The following is a 16,271-nucleotide window of genomic DNA, read 5'->3' as shown; positions in this document are numbered from 1 at the left end:
AGATGGTGGCAATGGGAAGGAAAACACTGATTGTCCCCAGAGAATAAAAGAACAGCAGAGCTTGGAGTACAATTCTCAGAGCAGACCAGGTAAATGGCAAGTGGCAGGAGAGTTAATTAACCCCTCCTGGAGGGCTTTTCTGGAAGAAAAGATCTGGAAGTGGGTGACACTCACAACCCCTCCTTCTAGTCTCATGATTCCCCAGAGCTACTCCTGGCCATAGTAGGAGGACACACCCACTCATTGACTTCCTGTGGGTGGGACAAGGTCCCTGACTGAATTGTGGTGACCCCTCAGGTACTTGCCACCATGTTCCAATCACATTCCAGTTGGAAATAGGTGAGTGGAATTGTGCAGGCTAGAAGAGATTCTGCTTGCCTGAGGATCCCTTTGTTTTGGCTCAGTCTGTATTGGGCATTTGGGGGCAAACTTCACCCAGGTTGAGATTTCATCCTGAATCCAGAAGCTAAGATATAGCTACAAGTATCTGTTTCTAATATTCAGGGTCAGAAAATAGGTCATAATAGACACAATGCATATTTCTGAGCCCAGGTTTGTCCTGAAATTTCAGAATGACTAGTCAGCCTTCCAGGTCCCAGTTTTCCAACGTTTTGGACCATGCAATGCACACACTTAGTTGCCTTTTCCCTACCCCCAATTTTTTTTACTTCAGAGTGTCCATGTCTTATGTTCAGTGTCTGGTGGTGTTGGCCATCACAGAAGGGCCCTAGCCTCTCAAACTGGCTTGATTGAATATTAGACATAGGACCCCAGAATGAATAACCAGAAGGGTCAACAGCAGGATGCCAGCTTACAGGGCTGTTTGTGAATGAAGGGGCCCAGGACCCAGTATGTGATAATGATGTAGTGCATATTGCAGAGTTTTTAAAAGTCTACTTTTAGCAGACAAGGGGATGGAGTTTATCAGATTATTTTCACCGTTCATGGACACATAGGTGCCTGGACCAGATATATGGACATGTCAGGATGCCCTTTCATTAACTTCACACAGTATAGGTGCCACCATCCCATGTGACACATCACTGATGCAGATGGAATCAATCTGTTTGGTTGGTCATTATGCTTTCCATTTAGAATACTTTGGGGAATTGTCTTCCACTGAAACCATAGATTACTTATCGTCTGGCCCAGTCCCATTGAACCACTAGACAGGCACTCTGAAGAAGACATTTTGCAGCCCTGGTTTACAGTACCTCCAGCTTTGACTGACACCGAACTCTCAGGTTGTTTTACCGGAACTCTTCACCTGAAGTTCCTGTAAGGAATGTCAAATCATTGTTCATGTTCCTTGCCTTGGCCCAAGATGTTCTGAGGTTCTGGTATAGATCAAGATGAGGTCTCATTACACATCCTTTCAGCCATGTGTACTGGCACCAAAGTATAAAAATTATAAATATGGTTGCCTTATGGGTGAGAAGGAGACTAATGCACAGAAAGGAGGATGGCACCTTCCTTGGGCATCAGGATATGAGGATGGCCTGCAGAATAGCAGGCACTTAAATAAACATATTTACCATGAGGACAAATGCATTTCTATTAAATGAGAAATGTCAAATAGAATTTGTGTCAGATTTTTCTTTATGTTCTGGGATCAGAGACAAGGCCTCAAGCTAAGGACAAGGTGTTCATAACCAACATACTGTGTTCAGAGAGTGACCTGGAGAAAGAGCCATCTCCCATTTTCTGCAAGCTCCTCCATGATGCAAAAGCCCACTCATCCAAAATAAACGTTGAGACTTGCATTCTCCATGAAATTGATATTTTTCCTAATGGGTGAAAATTGGTTCTTAGAGTGTGAAAAAATCTTAACTATCACAATGTTTCATGTTAATGCTCAACCCTATCCAACAAAATCTTATTCCTCAGTATTTAATTGCTCTTGGTATGTGTTCTTGGGGATCACACAAGCAGCATTATCATTGAGTTCATGGAAGATACACAGAGTGTATGCAAGATGAATTCTACAAAACTATGGAGGACTTTCTCTTGATGGATTTCTCAAATATAATGCATTTGATTTTTATTGCTGAATAACTCATTACCAAAAACATAGTGGCTTAAAAAAAACCAAGTCTATTATTTCATAGTTTGTGTGAATCAGGAGTTCAGGCACAGCTTAACTTAGCTGTCATTCACAGAAAGAAGATGAGGTGGAGACACAGGGAAATGCCATCTACAATCCAAGGAATATCTGAGGTTAGCAGGGGCTGGGAGAGAGGCCTGGAAAAGATTCTCCCTGAAGTTCATAGTAGCTTTATTCATACTTGCAAAAACTTGAAAACAACCAAGATGACCTGCAGTAGGTGAACTGGTAAAGAAATTGGTAAATCCAGATAATCAAACATTATTCAGAACTAAAATTATATGCGCTCTCAAGCCCTGAAAAGCTGTGGAGGAATCTTAAATGCTTATTAATAACTGAAAGGAAAAATCTATATGCTGCATGATTCCAACTATGCAACATTCTGGGAAAGGGCTCCACCCCATGACTTAATTCATTCCCAAAGACCCACCTCCAAATACCATCACTTCAGGGGTTAGACTTGAACATATGAATTTCGGGGGGGATACAAACATTCGGTCCATAACAGACTTCCTTAAGTTTTACATAAAGTCCTTGTCTGTGGCAAGGTCCATGCAGAATACCACACATTTACTTGTGTCTCCTTAGGCTCCTCTCAGCTGTGACACCTCTGACTGTCCTTGTTTTTGATGATTTCTACAGATTTGATGAATACTGCTCAGATTTATTGTAGGATGCCCCTCTGTTACATTTTGTCTAATGCTTTTCTTATAATTAATCTAGGGTTATGGGTTTTGGGGAAGGTCCCAGAGGAAACGTGCCATTTTCATCAAATCTACTTGATTTATGCCTATTGATATTGATTTATTGTTGGTGAGCTCTTGATGACCTGGCTAACTCGTATTATTCAGGTTTCCCCACTGTAAAGTAACCCTTTTTCCTCCTTCCATTCATCCCCTTTGGAAGGGAGTCACCATGTGCAGCCCATACTTCAGGGGTAGTGAATTTGTTTTCCCCTTATTTAGAGTGAAGTGTCTTCATAATTTAAGACTTTCCTGCAAAGAAGATTTTATTTAATTCTCCATTTATTAAATTATTTATTTACATCTATATGGACTCATAGATATTTATTATATTTTGGTTTATAATCTGTCTTAGCCTATTTGGGTGCTATAACAAAATATGACAGACTGGATGACTTACAACAGAAATTTATTGCTCACAGTTCTGGAAGCTCGAATTCCACTATCAGCTTGGCAGTTTGATTGGGTGAGGGCCCTCTTTTGGATTGCAGATTTCTCATTGTATCTTCACATGGAAGAAGGAACTAGGATGATCTTTTAGAAGGGTACTAATCCCATTCATGACAGAGGAGCCCTTATGTACTAGTCATGTTCCAAATGCCCCAACTTCTAACATGGTCACATTGGGCATTAATATTCTAAAATGTGAATTTTGAGGGGACAAAAACATTCAGAATATGTATATATATGTGTGTGTGTGTGTGTGTGTGTGTGTGTGTGTGTGTGTGTGTATATATATACACATATATATATGTGTGTGTGTGTATATATATATATATATCCAATATTTCTTGCCCAAATTGTTCCAGCTTTGTCCATTGGGACCTCTTTCAGTTTGTTTCTGAGGCCCTTTGACAAACTCTAATCAACGTCAGTTTTTGCTTTTTGGTTTTGTTTGCTTTTGGTTTTTCACTTCCTTGGGTTCTGAAGAATACTGAATTTTTGATAGGATTTCTGAACACAAAGAAGAGAGATTAGCCTTTAATGAAAAAACTTTAGAACACAAGAGCCAGATGATTGAATTAGATAATTTTTATTTTGAAATCCAACATCTGGTAAAAACTAATTCATTCATTTATTAAATTAAACAATGGCCTAGTATGTGGCAGTCACTGTTCTGGCACCTGAGGATTCAGAGTCCCTTCTCATAGAACTGATGCCCTGTTTGAGGAAGAGACAACACATACATCAGTGTTCATTTTGCCTGGTGCATGAATTTCAGTTTAGTTAAATAACATCAATCCCCCAACACAGGGTTCAGATTTCAGTCACCACAGGAACTTTACTGTGAAAGATACATAATGTACAACTTTGCTGCTAAGTATACTTCATTCCACAAATCATTATGTACTAACAGATGCTCATCGTGATCAGTAACCAATCATATCAATTCTTTGAAAGTCTGTAGTGATTGGTCACTGTGACTCTCTTACACAGTTTAGGCACAGACAGCAAAATACGTAATTGTATTTTCTCCTGTCTCCCAGTGATAAACCCACATGACATTTACAAAAGTGAATAATTATAAAAGGGAACTGGCAACAAAGATGAAAGTGCCATGGAGAGACAAAATATGATGATGCGAGAAGTTATATTCAAACAATATAAATGGATTACAGAAGAAATAGCTTATCAAGTTACCTTAATAGTGTTAGAAAGATTCTACATAGGCAATCAGAAGAACTTAGTAAAGGCAAACTTACCACATAAATGAGGAAAGTCGTGGTGAGGAAAAGAGTGAAAATGTCCCAGAGGAAGTGACAACAGCAAATACTTTGAATTAAAGAAAGTTTGCAAAGATTTCACAACATTGAGAGTACAAGGCATAAAATGTTGGAAACGGATCCAGACTTCGCAAGGAGCATAATTCACCAAGTTGTAAAAAAGATGCTCTTATATTATAAATTATGCAAGAAGAAGAAGGCAAGCACCGTTCAAACACTTTGGATAAGTTTTTATAAAGAAATAAATTGCTTTAATTCTCAGTGTTTCTAATTTGTCAAACTACATATTATTAGTAGCTGACAGTAAGAGAGTTCCTAATATTTTGAAATCAAATTTTAATGATCACAGAACAATCTTTATTTATCCCATTGATTACTGAGATCACTTTCCATGATTCAGTTTACACGGTAATTTTTATGGTCCTTCTCTACCATGCAGAGTGAGAACTGCCTATGCTTTGTATGTCAGATGGTAATAAGTGTTCAGGAAACAAGTTAATCAGGTTAAGAGGTCATGGAATGCAAGGCTGAGAGAGGAACTGATACTTTATACAGGATGGTATATGGAAGATGCCTTTGATAAAGTGATATTTGAGCAGAGGCTGGAATGAAGGAAGAGAGTGAGCCAGGCAGACATGTTGGAGGAGGAAGCAGAGGAATGATAGGATTTGACTTACATTCCCAAGGAATCACTGAGGCTGAAACAGGAAAGCCAGTCAGAGACTATAGCAATGGTGCAGGAAGAGATGATGGTGGCTGGGACCAGGGAGCAGTGGTGGGGGTGAGAATGTGCAGATTATGAATGCAATTAAGAAGTGTGCTGGAGGGGATTGGACTGGCTCATGAGAGCTGATATTTACATTTTCAGGAATTTTGCAAACTAGTTGTTAAACCGTTGCTAACTTGAAATTGACCACATTGGGAGTATTTATACCAAGAACTTCTTTATTTTTTTTTCCTTTTGGATAGTCAATTGTTAAAGAGTTCCATCTGACCACTGGACATAAACATTTTGAAGGCAGAATTGAATACGTGATATAAAAGAAAGAGAAATCAAGGATGACTCTAGGCTTCTGGACACAGTATATTTACCATGAGCAATAGGGTTGGGAAGGATGCAAGATTAGAGAAAAACTACTCTTCCCATCATGGAGAGAGGAGGGAACACTATTTTCTGGGTTTGAGAAGTTGGATATTTAGACAATGAGGAAGGAGAATAATCTTTCTTAAAACTAAGATGGAGAGTCATTTGTACTAAAAAAGCACCTCAAAAGGTGGGGAGTCAGGTGAAGGCAGGAATCCAGAGGACAGAATAACTCCTCAGCACAGGGCATTATTGTGTAGTTCATGGCCGAGTCCAAGGTGATGGATGAGAGATAACCTGATCTGTGTTGATCTGACTTATTTCTCACATTCCAGGGAAATGTCCTGAGTCAGCTCCCAGAGCTACTTCCCATGATCCTTGCTCAGGACCATGTATGAAGACCCAGCTCTGGTGGCTTCAGGGGCATGTGGGCAGGCAAGTCTCCACGGAGGGGAGGCATTTGGAGCAGAGTCATGGAAGCTCCCAGTTGAGTCCTTCTCCTGGGCTGGGTCCCTCAGGAAGGGAAGGAGGCAGCAGACACTGAGGGTGACACCAGCAGGGAGGAAGGAAAGAGCTGTGAGAAACATGTCCATATTTAATTATCTGCTCATCATTCAGGAAACGTTCCTTGCATGCCTCCTATGTGCCCAGGTGTTCTCCTCTTGGGATGCCTGTCTTGAGAGGATGAGCAGCCCCTGGGATAGCACCCTGACCCCTCAGCCTCCTCCCCAGGTCTGATGCCCCATCCCCAGCCCTTCTATTCTGTCACATGGAGGGTCAGAGCAGAAGCCGCTCTCAGAATAGCCAATCCAGAGTTCTCAACATAACCTGAAAATGTGGATTCTTTTTGCCCCAAGGAGCCCCAGGACTCAAGTGTTTAGAAATGGTCTCCAAGGGAACCACCCACTCAGCTCCTCCTCATTCAGCACCCTCTGCCCACTTCCTCTACAGAACTGCTAAGAGACACCCTTTGAAAACCCCTGATCCAGCCCACCTCCTCCAGGACCCCACACACCTCCTGGGAGTTGGGCACCTCTTAGAGGGAAACAGGATACTCCTGAGGGTATTGAGGGAAGTGTGTCCCCTTCTCTTATCCCCATGTGGGCCCTGACCCTGTGTGACCTGTGGGCTGGCTCCCTTACTGACCTTATGTCATCTAGGACAGACCTTGTCCTGCCCTCCCTCCTACCCCAACTTACAGTCAGGCCCAATGCTTCCTGTAGACAAAGATGACAGAGACACCGACCACCAACAGCACCTTGGGGCCTAGGAGGAGAACTACCAGGAGAGGAGAAGACAGCTCTGGGCCTGGAAATCATCAAGGGACAAGAGGAGCGATTAGAGGGATCACACAGGAGCCATTCCCAGGGGCCTCGACTTACTCCATCTGAGGCCACCTGGGCCCATCAGCACTCTGAGGCTTTGACCGGCATCCTGGGCTCAAGCTTGAGGCAGAAATCAGCATACAGGAGTCCCTCATTCTCCTACTCTCTTTTCTCAGGCTGCAAGGGTGTTATTACTTGAAGAGAAAATGTCAGAAGTGAAAATAACTGTGAGACAAGAGAAAATTCAGCAAATCCTAATAGTCTCTCACTAGGCTGCCATCCCATCTTCAACCAGCCACCAGGAAAATTATGGAGAAATAGACAAGGCAGCTAGAGTTATTTGGAAATACCACCACCAATATAAATTTGTCTAAACTTTGAAAATATTGGAAAAGTGTCCTAAGGAGCACAGATCATAGAAAGGGGTTTAAAAGTATATGTGATTTAAAAGGGTTGGAACAGAATCCCCAGAACCTGTGCATATGTTACCTTACATGTCAAAAGGGATTAGCAGTAGTGATTTGTTAAGGATCTTGAGATGGGCACATTTTCCTAGTGGAGGCCATGTAAGCACAAAGATTCTTATAAGTAAAAGATTGAGGCAGAACAGTTGGAGGAGATGTGATGTCAGAAGGAGAGGTCAGACTGATGTGAGGCCCTTTGCCAAGGACTGTGGACACCTCTGGGAGTTGGAAAAGGCAAGGAAATGGATTCTTCTCTAGAGCCCAGCCACCCGTTGTAGACTTCTGACCTCTACAACTGTATGATAATGCATTTGTCTTGTATTAAATCACTAAATGTGGTAATTACTTACACTGACTATAGGAAACTAATTCAAGGAGAACAGATATGAATAAATGGATATGCATGAGTTAAAGTGCATAACTTCTGGGTAGAAAAATTGGGAAGAAGGAAGATGTGCTGATGGCAATTGAGAGGTAAAGGGAAAAAGTAAAAAGCAGGGGGATGGGATTTAGGTTCCTGAAAGACAAAAGAGAACCAAAGAATTAGAGGACTCAGAACATTACTCCCACTATCAAAACCAACCAACCGGGCTTCCCTGGTGGTGCAGTGGTTGAGAGTCCGCCTGCCAATGCAGGGGACACGGGTTCGTGCCCCGGTCTGGGAGGATCCCACATGCTGCGGAGCAACTAGGCCCGTGAGCCATGGCTGCTGAGCCTGTGCGTCGAGCCTGTGCTCCGCAATGGGAGAGACCACAACAGTGAGAGGCCTGCATACTGCAAAAAAAAAAAAAAAAAAAACCAAAGCAAAACAAAACAACCAATGAACCAACCAAAAACTCCGTTAACATCTTGACTTATGCTGTACTAGTGAAGAGAGGTCCATTAGGCTAGAAATATTGTAAAAAACCCCAATACCATAAAAACAAACAATAAGATGTGCATCCTCACACCAGACCCACTGGATGCAGCCTGCAGTGGCTGGAGCCCTCAGATGCCCGGGGTAGGCTTTGGATCCAGGGAGAAGGATCACATCAGCATCTTACACTTCTCTTCAGCCTGCCAACCTAGGTGCTCCAAAAGACATTTCCAGCTTTACTACACTAACAAGCATCATGGGTCAGGCACCCTGCAGCACCCTGAAGTACCAGCCCTGGTTGAGCCTGAGCAGAAGATGGAAGATGAAAAAGCATTTACAGGCCATACCAGACAAGATGGCATGGACTCTTCTCTCCTACTCTCCTCGTTCAGTACAACTTGAACCCTAGAAATAACACACGGGACAAGCAGAAGGATTCTGAAGTGGAAGAGGAGGCAGACTGTCTAGGGACCTGAGGACTGGAGGAAGAACACAGCAGTCAGGAACCAAGCACAAAAGGAGACACAGGTGTGGCACTAGGAAAAAGAAAAAGTCTAAATCAATAATCTAAATTCCTGCCTCAAGAACTGAGAAATGAAGGAGCAAAATAAACCCAAAGCAAGCAGAAGGGAGGAAATAATAAAGAAAGAAGAAAAATCAGTGAAAATGAAAACAGATAAACAATAGAGAAAATAACTGAAACAACGAGTGGGCTCTGAGATAGCCTTATCCACCAGAAGGCAGACAGCAGAAGCAAGAAGAATTACAATCCTGAAGCCTGTGGAACAAAAACCACATTCACAGAAAGATAGACAAGATGAAAAGGCAGAGGGCTATGTAGCAGATGAAGGAACAAGAAAAACAACTAAATGAAGTGGAGATAGGCAACCTTCCAGAAAAAGAATTCAGAATAATGATAGTGAAGATGATCCAGGACATCAGCAAACGAATGGAGGCAAAAATCGAGAAGATGCAAGAAATGTTTAACAAAGACCTAGAAGAACTGAAGGACAAACAAACAGAGATGAACAATACAATACCTGAAATGAAAACTACACTAGAAGGAATCAATAGCAGAATAACTAGGCAGAAGAACGGATAAGTGACCTGGAAGACAGAAATGGTGGAATTCACTGCTGTGGAACAGAATAAAGAAAAAAGAATGAAAAGAAATGAAGACAGCCTAAGAGACTTCTGGGACAACATTAAACGCAACAACATTTACATTATAGGAGTCCCAGAAGGAGAAGAGAGAGAGAAAGGACCAGAGAAAATATTTGAAGAGATTATAGTCGAAAACTTCCCTAACATGGGAAAGGAAATAGCCACCCAAATCCAGGAAGCACAGAGAGTCATATACAGCATAAACCCAAGGAGAAACATGCCGAGACACATAGTAATCAAACGGGTAAAAATTAAAGACAAAGAAAATTTATTGAAAACAGCAAGGGAAAAATGACAAATAATATACAAGGAAACTCCCATAAGGTTAACAGCTGATTTCTCAGCAGAAACTCTACAAGCCAGAAGGGAGTGGCATGATATACTTAAAGTGATGGAAGGGAAGAAACTACAACCAAGATTACTCTACCCAGCAAGGATCTCACTCAGATTTGATGGAGAAATCAAAAGCTTTACAGACAAGCAAAAGCTAAGAGAATTCAGCACCACTAAACCAGCTTTACAATAAATGCTAAAGGAACTTCTCTAAGGGAGAAACACAAGAGAAGAGAAGGACCTACAAAAACAAACCCAAAACAATTAAGAAAATCGTCATATGAATATACGTATCTATAATTACCTTAAAAGTGAATGGATTAAATGCTCCAACCAAAAGACACACGCTTGCTGAATGGATACAAAACAAAACACATATATATGCTCTCTACAAGAGACCGACTTCAGACCTAGGGACACATACAGACTGAAAGTGAGGGGATGGCAAAAGATATTCCATGCAAATGGAAATCAAGGGGAAGCTGGAGTAGCAATACTCATATTAGATAAAATAGACTTTAAAATAAAGAATGTTACAAGAGACGAAGAAGGACACTACATAATGATCAAAGGAACAATCCAAGAAGAAGATATAACAATTATAAATATATATGCACCCAACATAGGAGCACCTCTGTACATAAGGCAACTGCTAACAGTTAAAAGAGGAGAGCGACAGTAACACAATAATAATGCGGGGACTTTAACAGCTCACTTACACCAATGGACCGATCATCCTAAATGAAAATAAATAAGGAAACAGAAGCTTTAAATGACACAATTTAAAGACCAGATAGATATAATTGATATTTATAGGACATTCCAACCAAAAACAGCAGATTATACTTTCTTCTCAAGTGTGTATGTGACATTCTCCAGGAGAGATCACATCTTGGGTCACAAATCAAGCCTCAGTAAATTTAAGAAAATTGAAATCATATCAAACTTCTTTTCTGACCACAGTGCTATGAGATTAGAAATGAATTACAGGGGAAAAAATGTAAAAAACACAAAAACATGGAGGCGAAACAATACCTCACTAAATAACCAAGAGATCACTGAAGAAATCAAAGAGGAAATCAAAAAATATCTAGAGACAAATGACAATGAAAACACGGTGATCCAAAACCTGTGGGATGCAGCAAAAGCAGTTCTAAGAGCGAAGTTTATAGCTATACAAGCCTACCTCAAGAAACAAGAAAAATCTCAAATAAACAATCTAACCTTACACCTAAGGGAACTAGAGAAAGAAGAACAAACAAAGCCCAAAGTTATCAAAAGGAAAGAAATCATAAATATCACAGCAGAAAATAAATGAAATAGAAACAAAGAAAACGATAGCAAAGATCAATAAAATTAAAAGGTGGTACTTGGAGAAGATAAACAAAATTGATAAACCATTAGCCAGACTCATCAAGAAAAAGAGGGAGAAGGCTCAAATCAATAAAATTAGAAATGAAAAAGTAGAAGTTACAACAGACACTGCAGAAATAAAAAGCATCCTAAGAGACTACTACAAGCAAGTCAATGCCAATAAAATGGACAACCTGGAAGCAAAGGACAAATTCTTAGAAAGGTATAACCTTCCAAGACTGAACCAGGATGAAATAGAAAATATGAATAGACCATCACAAGTAATGAAATTGAAACTGTGATTAAAAATCTTCCAACAAACAAAAGTCCAGGACCAGATAGCTTCACAGGTGAATAATATCAAACATTTAGAGAAGAGCTAACACCCATCCTTCTCAAACTCTTCCAAAAAATTGTGGAGGAAGGAAGACTCCCAAGCTCATTCTATGAGGCCGCCATCACCCTGATTCCAAAACCAGACAAAGATACTACAAAAAAAGAAAATTACAAACCAATATCACTGATGAATATAGATGCAAAAATCCTCAATGAAATACTAGCAAACAGAATCCAACAACACATTAAAAGTATCATACACCATTGGGCTTCCCTGCTGGTGCAGTTGTTCAGAGTCTGCCTGCTGATGCAGGGAACATGGGTTCGTGCCCCGGTCCGGGAATATCCCACCTGCCATGGAGCGGCTGGGCCCGTGAGCCATGGCTGCTGAGCCTGCGCATCTGGAGGCTGTGCTCTGCAATGGGAGAGGCCACAACAGTGAGAGGCCCGTGTACCACAAAAAAAAAAAAAAAGTATCAAACACCATGATCAAGTGGGATTTATCCCTGGGATGCAAGGATTCTTCAATATATGCAAATCAGTCAATATGAACAATATATTAACAAACTTAAGAATAAAAACCATATGATCATCTCAAGAGATGCAGAGAAAGCTTTTGACAAAATTCAACACTGATTTATATAAAAACTCTCCAGAAAGTGGGCATAGAGGGAACCTACCCCAACATAATAACGGCCATATATGACAAACGCAGAGCAAACATCATTCTCAATGGTGAAAAACTGAAAGCATTTCCTCTAAGTTCAGGAACAAGACAAGGATGTCCACTCTCACCACTATTATTCAACATAGTTTTGGAAGTCGTAGCCACAGCAATCAGAGAAGAAAAAGAAATAAAAGGAATATAAATTGGAAAAGAAGAAGTAAAACTGTCACTCTTTACAGATGACATGATACTATATGTAGAGAATCCTAAAGATGCTACCAGAAAACTACTAGAGCTAATCAATGAACTTGGTAAAGTTGCAAGATACAAAATTAATGCACAGAAATCTCTTGCATTCCTATACACTAATGATGAAAAATCTGAAAGAGAAATTAAGGAAACACTCCCATTTACCACTGCAACAAAAAGAATAAAATACCTAGGAATAAACCTACCTAAGGAGACAAAAGACCTGTATGCAGAAAACTATAAGACACTGATAAAAGAAATTAAAGATGATATCAACAGATGGAGAGGTATACCATGTTCTTGGATGGGAAGAATCAATATTGTGAAAATGAGTATAGTACCCAAAGCAATCTACATATTCAATGGAAACCCTATCCAATGGCATTTTTTATGGAACTAGAACAAAAAATCTTAAATTTTGTATGGAGACACAAAAGACCCCAAATAGCCAAAGCAGTCTTGAGGGAAAAAACGGAGCTGGAGGAATCAGATTCCCTGACTTCAGACTATACTACAAAGCTACAGTAATCAAGACAATGTGGTACTGGCACCAAAACTGAAACATAGATCAATGGAACAAGATAGAAAGCCCAGAGGAAAACCCATACACCTATGGTCAACTAATCTATGACAAAGGAGGCAAGGATATACAATGGAGAAAAGACAGTCTCTTCAATAAGTGGTTCTGGGAAACCTGGACAGCTACATGTAAAAGAATGAAATTAGAACATTCCCTAACACCATACACAAAAATAAACTCAAAATGGATTAGAGACCTAAATGTAAGACCAGACACCATAAAACTCTTGGTGGAAAATATAGGAAGAACACTCTGACATAAATCACAGCAAGATCTTTTTTGATCCACCTCTTAGAGTAATGGAAATAAAAACAAAAAGAAACAAATGGGATGTAATGAAACTTAAAAGCTTTTGCACAGCAAAGGAAACCATAAACAAGATGAAAGGACAACCCTCAGAATGGGAGAAAACATTTGCCAACGAATCAATGGACAAAGGATTAATCTCCAAAATATATAAACAGCACATGCAGCTCAATATTAGAAAAACAAACAACCCAATCCAAAAACGGGCAGAAGACCTAAATAGACATTTCTCTAAAGAAGACATACAGATGGCCAAGAATCACATGAAAAGCTACTCAACATCACTAATTATTAGAGAAATGCAAATCAGAACTACAATGAGGTATCACCTCACACCAGTTAGAATGGGCTTCATCAGAAAATCTACAAACAACAAATGCTGGAGAGGGTGTGGAGGAAAGGGAACCCTCTTGCACTGTTGGTGTAATGTAAATTGATACAGCCACTATGGAGATTCCTTGAAAAACTAAAAATAGAATTACCATACAATCCAGCAATCCCAGTACTGGGCATATACCCAGAGAAAACCATAATCAAAATGACACATGCACACCAATGTTCACTGCAGCATTATTTACAATACCCAGGTCATGGAAGCAACCTAAATGCTCATTGACAGACAAATGGATAAAGAAGATGTGGTACATATATACAATGGAATATTACTCAGCCATAAAAAGGAACAAAATTGTGTCATTTGTTGAGACATGGATTGATCTAGAGACTGTCATACAGAGTGAAGTAAGTCAGAAAGAGAAAAACAAATATCGTATATTAACGCATATATGTGGGACCTAGGAAAATGGTACGGATGAACCGGTTTGCAGGGCAGAAATTGAGACACAGATGTAGAGAACAAACGTATGGACACCAAGGGGGGAAAGTGGAGGGGGTTTGGGGTGGTGGTGTGATGAACTGGGTGATTGGCATTGGCATGTATACACTGGTGTGTATAAAATTGATGACTAATAAGGAAAAAAAAGAGTGGGTTCTTTTAAAAGACCAATAAAATTGAAAAACTTCTAGTACAACTGCAAAGAAAAAATGAATGACACATTTCCAATATCAGGAATGAAACAGAGGACATCACTACAGACCCTTCAGACATCAAAAGGATAGTTAGGGAATGTTATGAAAAACTATACAGAAAGAACTTTGACAACTTAGAGACAATGGAACAAATACCTCAAAAAGCAGAACCTACCACAGCTCACACTATATTAAATGAATAATCTGAATAGTCTTAAATAATTCAAATTCTTTTTCAAATAAAAAAATAGATTCTCAAGGCCCAGATGGAGTCATGGAAAATTTTTGCCAAGAACTTACAGATGAATTAAAATTTTGGTGCACAAAAACAACAATAAAATACATTTTGGAAAATTTGAATTTATACTCCATTTTAAATGATATTAGGGGATTAATATTGATTATATATTAAGTGTGCACTGGTATTAGTTTTTGTAGAAAATCAAGGTCCTTGACCGTATGACCACACAATTGTGGACTCCACTGACAACTGGTTGTGCACTCAGGAGTAAGTTAAAGTGAACACAATTATGCAACTTCTCTATATCTCTTGTTTAAGGGAAGTTGTTTGTTCTCCCCTTCCTCTCTTTATTCTTCCAGCAGGCAGGGACATGGTCACTCAGTGACCTAGCATTGACCCCGAAGTTGAGGACAACACCACGGGCATGTTGGAAGGAACGTGGGACTTTGAAAGGTCTTCTGGAGGAAAGACTCCTGGATGTGACTCGACCCTCTCTTGATGTTACATGACAGCCTATAAGACATATTTTATTCATAGAAAGGGGGACTGTCCTTGGGACGATGCCCAGCTGAGGGGGAACCTGTCTTTAATTAGCACATATCTGTTATAAAGCCTGGTGGTTCCTGTCCTCAGGGACTCAGATTCACCTCTATTAGTTTAGCCCAATCATCTGAACTAAAGGCAACAAATCTTCAACAGCATCCCCCGTCCCCCGTTTCTCCCTGAGTCTCCCTCTGGGTTGTTGAAGCAGGAAAAGAGATCACAGCTGAACTGAGATCTGCATTTACAAAATGTTCAGTGAGCGACTGTGATCATTACTAGTCCATTGTCACAAATCAGGGGACAAAGGAGCCCTGTGCAGTGACCACTCATGGTCACCTGGGTACCAGGTTCAGACTCAAACTTCATGTCCTCAGGGTTACCCTTCCAAAATTTCACAGAGTATTAGGTGCAAGTGTCTACTGGGGTGATGTTACTGATATAGATGGAAAAGTCTAGGCTGGAGAGAGACTAAGCAGAGGTTAGAAAGGACAAGGAGGAGGGAGGTGGGTGGGCGGACAGGGAATGAGGAACATAATTACTGTTAGTTGAAGAGAGCGAGAGGCAGGACTCTATGAACAGGATGATCTCCCTCCTTCTTACTTTCTTTCATGGATATTTATGTCAAGAGATCTATAAAGAATATGCCAAACTCTTACCAGTGGTCACTCTTGGGGGTGTGGGATATAGGGGAGGGAACTTATTTTAAAATTCTATTTTACACCTATTGACTTCTAGATTGTTCTATAATAAGCATGAATTACTACCTTTAATATTAAATTAAAAAAGTAAAGAACTGGGTCAGTTGGAGTGGAGGCCTCACCAATACGTTCATCTGCATCCTGGTTCTTCTGGGGAGCAGAGGCCTCCACGATGTGGTTTTTGGTGATCGCTGGCTGTCCGTCATGCTCCACCTGGCAGGTGAGCAGCACAGCCTCCCTGTGGGCAGATGAGTTCACCAGGAGCCAGCTCGTCCGGTTAAAGGTCCCGTCCTTGTTCTCTATGAGGGTCGAGGCCATGTCTATTCGGGCGACATTTCCGTTCTCCAACCAGGTCAGCTGTAGGCGCTGGGGGTAGAACTTGTTCACCTGGCAGGTGACATTCACCTGGTTCCCCACCCTGGGGTGTTGGGTAATCGTCAAGGTAGGTGGAACTGAAACAGCATAGGCAGAA

At 40.6% G+C, this 16,271-nt stretch overlaps 1 protein-coding gene across 1 annotated transcript in view; it reads right to left on the bottom strand.

Moving 5' to 3' along the window:
- Positions 1-6,854: 6,854 nt before the first annotated feature.
- The window catches only part of LOC137208046 (signal-regulatory protein beta-1-like), a 66,651-nt gene continuing 57,234 nt past the window's right edge, over positions 6,855-16,271 (bottom strand). Inside the window, exons 7-8 of the mRNA XM_067708499.1 lie at positions 15,922-16,251; positions 6,855-6,963 (exon numbers count right to left, since the gene is read on the bottom strand). Of these exons, the coding sequence (XP_067564600.1) occupies positions 6,857-6,963; positions 15,922-16,251 (437 nt within the window). The 3' untranslated portion in view covers positions 6,855-6,856. The remainder of the gene's footprint in view (positions 6,964-15,921; positions 16,252-16,271) is intronic.

The sequence above is a fragment of the Pseudorca crassidens genome, chromosome 15 (assembly GCF_039906515.1).
Source record: "Pseudorca crassidens isolate mPseCra1 chromosome 15, mPseCra1.hap1, whole genome shotgun sequence".
NCBI classification, from domain to species: Eukaryota; Metazoa; Chordata; class Mammalia; order Artiodactyla; family Delphinidae; genus Pseudorca; species Pseudorca crassidens.
This window is presented reverse-complemented; position numbering and strand designations above follow the sequence as displayed.